This window comes from Pundamilia nyererei, unplaced genomic scaffold (assembly GCF_000239375.1).
Source record: "Pundamilia nyererei isolate P.nyererei 1_Seehausen unplaced genomic scaffold, PunNye1.0 scaffold00003, whole genome shotgun sequence".
In the NCBI taxonomy this organism is placed as follows: domain Eukaryota; kingdom Metazoa; phylum Chordata; class Actinopteri; order Cichliformes; family Cichlidae; genus Pundamilia; species Pundamilia nyererei.
The window spans coordinates 1,720,352-1,728,688 of record NW_005187404.1 but is presented as its reverse complement, the minus strand read 5'-3'; the positions used below and the strand labels follow the sequence as shown (position 1 = coordinate 1,728,688).

The window sequence follows — 8,337 nt, the reverse complement described above, 5'->3', positions numbered from 1 at the left end:
TTCAAGGAAGTTTAAAATGACAATTATATTGTTGTCCTTATCAGTTTTATTTGTACTCTTCTATTACAGAAAAATAAATGCTCACCATTCTCCCATTGTGAGTCAGTCGTTGCTCTTTGACTGGGAGGTTTGTCTCCTCGTACAGCAACTGCTTGACATCTTGAACAGATGTAAATGGAGAGACCCGGTAGGACCTCAGGCCAATGCACTCATGACGAACTGTCACCCATGGCAACCTTGAAAATACAAACACACATTTCAAGTTTTAACAACAAACAATGGCAACAATTTTTTCATATGTATAATAATCTTCCAACAGAGACAACACTACAATTCAGCAGCAAAGAAGGAAAGGTGTTAAATTTCATCACAAGAAATAAGAGTCTTGCTTACAGTCACTATTGATCAAGGTGTAAGTTTGGAAGAAACATGAGAACGTGGACTCTTCACCAGATCCATATACCAACCGTCCATTAATGCCATTTTATGTCTGTGTAAAGTTCTACAATATCATATTGAGAACACTGCTCTCTTCTCTTTCTCTTCACCCCCAAACGGTTAAGGCAGATGGCTGAGCCTGCTTCTGATAGAGGCTTCTTCCTGTAAAATAGGGACTTTTTCCTACCTACTACCACCAAGTGCTTGCTCATAGGGGGTTGTGTGATTGTTGGGCTTTTCTTTAAGACTCTAGGGTCTTTACCTTACAATTTAAAGCGTATTGAGGCAACTGTGGTTGTGAAATGGGACTATATAAATATATTTTAATTGAACTAACTGACCATCCTATCACATCCTTAAAACTGAAACCTTACTGCAGTCCCACCCAAGATCATTGATCTCTCAAAGCCTTCAAGAGCTGTGCTGTTTCCTGACAATAAGCCCCCCCCCCCCGGAAAAAAAAAAACCAAAACAAAAAAAACAACCCTGCTATTTCTAGAAACTATGTGGTTGTTGCGGTTGAATAACAAAACCTTAGGCTAACCTGTTAACAGAAATAAAACAATATATTTCTGCTCATTCAGCAGGAGGCCATTGGAGCTTTGTGGTTAAGTCCCTCTGGACCACTGTAGCTGGGTGGGTGTGGCAACCAGATCCAGCAGAGGATGGTTAAAAAGCATTACAGTGATTATTTACTTTTACACGGGCAATAGAACCATTTTGCCGAAACGTTTATGCCTGGTCCATAAAGGGAAGCTGTAAAAAAAGTTGTTATTCCTGCCTTGACTGTTAGTTGAGATATTCACTTTGAAGTCTGAACACCTCAACTACCGAGGAATTATAGGAGGGCTATCAGCTGCAAATATTCCGTATGTTACATGTTGCCAGGAGTATATGACAGCAAACAGGAAACTTACCAGGGGTCTGGACAGTTTGCCATGTCGCTGCTGCTTTGTGTCCCAGCACATACACGTTCATTGGACTATCTTCCCCACTGCGCGCAGGAATACACCATCCGAGAAAAGGCTGTCGTGAAACAAGAAAACCGTTATTTTCCATCACCTGCCCCTTGACAGTCCGGTAAATTTATACCAGTCCTCTCGGTGACGTATTACACACATATATATAGCATTTATGTGTTGATGTGATTTGTCTGAGAGTTTTCGTTGTGGCCGTACACCGCCGGTGCCGGTTGTTATTTTTCCACTGAGCCTCTTTAGGAGCGTTATCCCAACAAACCCCACTCACTTGTGTGTGTCCAGCGCGCGCCGATAATGGTCCTCTCGAAAAGCAGAGACATTTCACGGCACTCGGTATTCCTGGAAACAATCGCAACAACAATAGCAAATGACACTGTTAGATCCCCCAACTACACACCGACTCCTTCAAAGGCGATGTTCTAATAATAATGAATTACACTGAGCGTGAGAGCAAAACGGGGGAATACGAAGCGAGAGGATTCCCGGGCGGTTACTTCCGCTTCGTCTTAAAGCCCGTCAGGAAGACTAAGCAGTCTCAACTAACCTTTAATTAACTGTTGTCTTTCTTCTGGGTGTGAATTCACTGAGATATTTCAAATATATTTGAATATTTTCTTCTGCAAGCGTGAATTCATTATTATAAGTTTCTCCTGTAACGTGATGCAGTGGTGTGGTGACCAATTTTGTAGGCGCATGCGTAGAAGCACATTAACGAAAAAAATCTCCCTTTAGGATTTTTCTCAGTAATAATTTTTCTATTCTTTAACTGACTGTACTAATAACTATCTTTCAACATTATTAATCTGCACAACAATATGCACTAGGTTCCAGTTAATCTGTAAATCAATTAAGGTCACGCGGTCAGCAAAGACTATAAAAAATCAAAAGCTCGCTCTGTGTTCTTTTCCGTGATCCGGAAGTAACCTGTTGAGCGACTTGCCGCTGCAGCACTACCAAGGTTTTAGTGTGTATAAAATCCATCATTTAATACTAAAAAAAAATCACGTTCACTTAATATTTAATAGAAAGATACATCTATACATGGAAAGGATTCCCGTGGAATATAAACTGTGCCAAAATTTAGCATCAAACAGCCGCCTTCTTACAATAAATGAAAAAAATATAGAGCTTTCCATGTTCTTACAAGTGAACGTAAGTCTATTATTGACTGTTGTTGGTCTTTAAATAATCTGCATCTATAAATTTTTCCGGCTGGCCAATCAGAACCTGTGTTGTTGCCTTGTCAGTAAGCTCATTAATTATTTAGGGGGCACCATTTCACACATTTGAAGTCAAAGCAGTTGGGCACAAAATGGAAAATGTAATTTAATGCAAAATGAAATGTGACATGAGGGATAACAAACTACATGTATGAAAATTAACATTTAAAAGCCTCTTTAAAGTTAGTTGTGCAATTATTTTAAAGAAAGTGAACACTTAATCCTCCTTTATGTCACTGGAAATGTAACTTCCTGCTTCTAATTATTTTTGATTGACTTATTTATTTTACAATGTCATTGTTTTATTGGTTAGGAGACATTTATTGATTTTCTCTACAATTAAACCAAGTGGCACCATCTCTATATATAATGACATCAGCAGCAAAAACAACAAAAATGCTGCTAACCCAACATACTGTTTTCTAATATGGTGGGGAAAAGTGAAGTGTGCTAGAATTGGCATGTGTGCTTCCAAATGTGAACTCCTTCCAATATACTTTGCGTTACTTTTCACCAGTCTAAGCGGCTTAACCTGCTGACTTCTGGGAGTTGGAGTCTCAACCAAAGAGCTCAGACGCCAGCACACTGCAGTCAAAGATGCGCAAATCAACTTTGTAGAGGAGAAACACTGGCAGAGACATGAGGCCTGTCGCCATCACATTAAAATCCTACAGAATTAATTTCTCAGTATATTTCTCAGTGAAATATACCACCTTTATCTCTTCTGCTCTCTGGGTATGCTCTCAATATATAGAGGCTGTTGTCATACTGGTGTCTTTGGCAGGAATCATAAAGCCTATCCACTCTATATTTGAGAGTGTGGTGCAATACCTTAGGGCAGATTTACGTAGAAAAGTGACATCATCACTTGAAAGTCAAGGACTCCCAGCACCTTCAGACATAACCCTACTCTAAGCTAGATCGTGCTGGGTTGTCTGAGGACACGCAGTCTGTCTACTAAATACGTTTTTTAAAAAAACAAGAAAAAACACTTCAAACTTAGCCTGGTGCTGCGATTTCGGGTATTCAATGCTATAATAAAGATAACAATTCCACGCAGCCCTACTTCTATGTTGTAACAATAGACGTGCAATTTCTACATCATTTGAAAATATCCTCTGAGCCGAAATACACGTCCTATAGTGCTCTATCGCCCGAGCAGACCACATCTTATTATTGCCGCATTGGAGAGAGGAGGATACTCACATGAGGAAACGCAGCAGCATCAGCGCAGCATCTCTGCACTGCCTGCTGCTCCGCAGAGGAGGACGCAGGTTCCTTTAAATGACCGCACCAACACTCCAGGGATGTTAGTTTAAACGGAATCAGCCCTCAGATGTGATCTCTAACAGGCGTGAACACCTCTGTACTTGTTTCATACTGCAGGTTTTAACGCGCAGGTCTCTTAAAGAGACAGCATCTGTGGAAACGTCCGATGGGACGCACCACACTAGCATATTATGGGATGGGCGAATAGACACTGTGCATTATACAGAGTGCAAAATGTTGTAGACTAGAACAAACAATCCAGTTAATAATATTTTTAAAAGTAATAATGTAGGGGCTCAGTGGCAGAAGAGTGAGAAAAAGACACAAGTGTGGTAAATGTAATCGAGAAGAAGAGAATGTGTCCACTTCAGATGGGCCATCACTTACTCACATCACATTTTTGATGCTTCAGTGAGAATATAAAATAACAATGTAGGACTGCTTTCTTGTATTTGCTAGTTCATGCATTTATTACTTCTAGGCTGTGATATATTATCATCAGGTCACTCTAAAAACTGAAATCCAAAATGCCGCAGAAAGAGTACTGACAGGGACTAGAAAGAGAGAGCATATTTCTCCCATATTGGCTTCTCTTCATTGGCTCTCTGTTAAATCCAGAATTGGATCTAAAATTATGCTCCTGACATACAAAATCTTAAATAATGTTAAATATATGAGTCCCTGTCATAGCTTAAAGTCCTCTTGTGCCTTGTTATTCTAATAGAGCACTTTGCTCTGAGACTGCAGGCTTACTTGTGGTTTCTTGGGTATTTAAAAATAGAATGGGACCCAGAACCTTCAGCTTTCGGTCCCCTCTTCTGTGAAACCAGCTCCCAGTTTGGTTTTGGAAGACAGCCACCCTCTCTACTATTGAGGCTTAAAACGTTCCTGTTTCGATAAAGCTTATAGTTAGGAATGAATTCGATGACCCTGAATCCTCCCTTAGTTACACTGCACTGGGCTTAGGCTGCTGGAAGCTTCCCATAATACACTGAATGTTTCTTCTTCACTCACCTTTTTTTCCACTTTTTTTATATGTTAATACATCATTACTGCATTTAATCACTGGTAATTATTAAAGTCTGGCTCTTCATAGTGTGTCTTTGTCCTGTTCCCCACCAACCAACTGGTCGCTGCAGATGGCTGCCCCTCCCTGAACCTGGTTCTGCTGGAGGTTTCTTCCTGTTGAAAATGAGTTCTTTCTTCCCACTGTCGCCAAGTTTCTTATTGTTCATAGGAGACGTCTGATTGTTGGGGTTTTATTTCTTTTATTATAAGGTCTTTACCTTACAATATAAAGCACCCTGTGGCAAATTTTGTTGTGAGTTGGCACTCTATAAATAAATATTGAATTGAACTAAATCAATACTGCATCAAATTGAATACTCTGTAGAAAATAACAGGATAAAAAGGAAAATTATGAGTTTTTACATGGGTCTTCTGAAGGACTTTGGTATAAATGTGTAATGCAATAATGCTGTAGTATAAGAACACAGCAGCGTACACAGTGGTCACCAGAGCTGACTGGTGGAAAAAATTGCTAATATTTGGTGCACACGTTGAAGGATCCCAGCTTAAACAAGAAGAGGATGAGAGCCTGGATACTTGTGGTCCTCCAACAACATCAACATCCTGTCCCAGGATAGAGAGATGTGTAGCTCTCCTTTTCACCTTGAAGTTAATCACCATTTCTGCGGTCTTATTTATTACTTATACATCCAGCCTCTGCAGAACCATCAGAGTCCTTCTGTAGACTGTGTTAAAAGTCTGAGGTGTACAAGGTAAACAGGAATGGAGGCAACACAGCCCCGGTGGAGTTACCGTGCTGCAGATTGTCATATCAGACAGAGCACTGCCCAGTCTCATATGCTGCAACCTGTCTGTCATGTGAACAGTAATCCACAAAATCAGGTACATGTTTAAAGACATTTCCTTTAGAGTCTCCCTCGATAGCAGCAGCTGGATAGTGCTAAATGCACTTTTAAAGGTGTTCCTCTGCAGCATGATAACATCTTCCACTCCCAGATTTTGTCTGTGTGCAGACTGCAGAGGGGCAGAACTAGTCTCTCCAGCACCTCCATCAAATGATGTGAGGTTAACAGTCATTACACCCATATGCTCTCCTGTCATAAATGTGACTGACTAGTGCAAAGGACTTGGTCTGAATAGCGTCTGTGTGTGAGTGGCCTGCGTGATGGCGACCATCAGACCAGATTGGTGAAATGAGTGGGCAGGGGTGGTTGGGGGGAGGGAATAGTGTTTGTTAACAGTCTGAATGGCCCAGGGGAAGAAGCTGCTTGTGAGTCTGGATGTGTGGGATCTCATTGACCTGAGGTGCCAACCAGAGGCCAGGGAGTCAAATAGGTGGTGGGCAGGTTGGAAGGGGTCACCTATGATGGCCCTGGTTTTCCTGAGACAGGAGGATGTGGTGATGGCCTCCAGGGGTGTCAGAGAGATGCTAATGATTTTTACCCTTTGCATAGGCTTCCTCTTCTCAGTTGTGGCTTCTGCATACCAAACAGCGAGGCAGTAGGAAAGCACGCTCCCCAATCTAGGAGTGGTAGATTAAGGCCAGTTGGTTAGGAAGTCTTTCTTTGATCCAGGAGCAGGTGGTGAGGACGTCTGGTATTATGGTGTTGAATGCTGAGATGTAGTCCGCAAAGAACATCCTCAAGTAGATCTCCCTGTTCTCCAGATGGCTCAGCTCTCTGTGAAGGCTGATGGTGATGGCATCCTCTGTAGATCAATTTGCTATTCACTCAAAACACTTCATAAGTACTGATGTGAGGGCTATAGGTCTGTAGTCATTGAGGCTCTCTATATGAGTCTTTTGGGGATGGAAGTTATGGTGGAGGCCTTCAGACACAGGGAACGGTATTAGAGGATAACAGAGTTGGCTAATTGTTTTCTGGGATAATACTATAAGTGTTATTGTTGAATACTGATTATATTCACTGTACACAGTGTGCACAAAGTCCATGCATTTTTAAATCACCTGCACCAGTAGATGGCGACAGCAGCAAAGCTCCAGGAAGAAAGGTTTGGCTTGCAGTGACGTCTTCCCACAGCTAGAGGACTCAGGCTACAGACACGCAGTGATTTATAGATTTGATGGAAACGAATGAATACAGGCCATAAAAACATGAATCACAGAAATGAGAATATTTTCATGGGACTGCTAACATTAAACTACTACTTAAACTGCTACGTGTGACATCATGAGAAATACTTAACCCAATAACGCCAAGTCCATCATATTTAATACATGAGTTTTTGTGAGTTTTTCAGACCTCTGCATCATCAGTTTGATTTCTTGACAACCTTTAAAAAATTACACAATACATTTTTAAGCAATACATTGCACAAAAATGCTTTTTTTAAAAACAAAACGAAACAAAACCTCCCTGATACAAATTAAAACCCACCTATGCAAACTGATGTTTGAAAAGAAAAACTGTTAGACTGTTCAATAAACACTCCAGATTTAAAAAAAAAAAGAAGAAGAAGAATTTTCTGGCAATTTTTTCGTAGTTCAGCCTTTGCAAGGTCAAAGACTTTTACTTTTGGAAAGTACTGCAAGAGAAAGTATTTACCTGCCACATAGACTACGTGAAGTAATTGGATTACATATAACATTCAAAGTAACATTTGCAAAGCACACAGTGAGCTTCCTGGAATCGATACACAGCGTGTCCAGACATGTACAGTAATTGGCCACTTTTACTGCAGTGCTGAACTTTTGTCCTCTGTGTCTTTGCCTTGGTTCAGACACACACACCAGTGTGCACACTGCTCACTTTTTTCTACCTCAGGTGGATATACGAACTTTTTGTTTCAGAGTGGGCTTTGGAAAATCAGTTTTCTTCTGGTTGCCACTCTTTTTTACAAGTTAACCAACAGTATTAAAAGGAGAGAGAGAAAAAAACAAGGACAATGAAGAAAATAACAGGCTACGTCAAAAGCTCTGAACTCACCGTTAACACCTTCATCTTACATCAGAGAGAGGATTCAAGAGCCGATATTTACACTGAATTACTGCAGTAGTCGCTGTATATCCCCTGAACTCTGCTCTTCCTATTAGATGGATTAAGCACAGGCTCAGCCAATGGTGAAGCAGCACGCTGACATCATAAAATCTGCAGCAGAGATGAGGGCTTAGCAAATAAATAAATGTGGCCAAGTTAGAAGGAGAAAAGCAGGCAGGCTAAACAACTCTGCTGTGTTAACTTTTCCTTTAAACTAGTTTAACGTGTGAGGTCAGAGGGGGCCGTGGGACCACACGGGCCAGCACACAAGGGCAAAGCAAAGGCATCAAATAAAGCACGCACAGACAGAGGGTTTGTAAAACATCTCGATAGAAACCAGCTGAATGGAAACGGTACTACTGATCAGCCTGTGGAGCAGTGTAGGTGTGTGCGTGTGTGTGCGTG

At 41.1% G+C, this 8,337-nt stretch overlaps 1 protein-coding gene across 1 annotated transcript in view; it reads right to left on the bottom strand.

Moving 5' to 3' along the window:
- Window positions 1–4,025, bottom strand: part of sacs (sacsin molecular chaperone) — a 25,365-nt gene extending 21,340 nt beyond the window's left edge. The window contains exons 1-4 of the mRNA XM_005720599.1: window positions 3,845–4,025; window positions 1,687–1,757; window positions 1,356–1,464; window positions 86–236 (exon numbers count right to left, since the gene is read on the bottom strand). Of these exons, the coding sequence (XP_005720656.1) occupies window positions 86–236; window positions 1,356–1,378 (174 nt within the window). The 5' untranslated portion in view covers window positions 1,379–1,464; window positions 1,687–1,757; window positions 3,845–4,025. The remainder of the gene's footprint in view (window positions 1–85; window positions 237–1,355; window positions 1,465–1,686; window positions 1,758–3,844) is intronic.
- Between the last annotated feature and the right edge of the window lie 4,312 nt (window positions 4,026–8,337).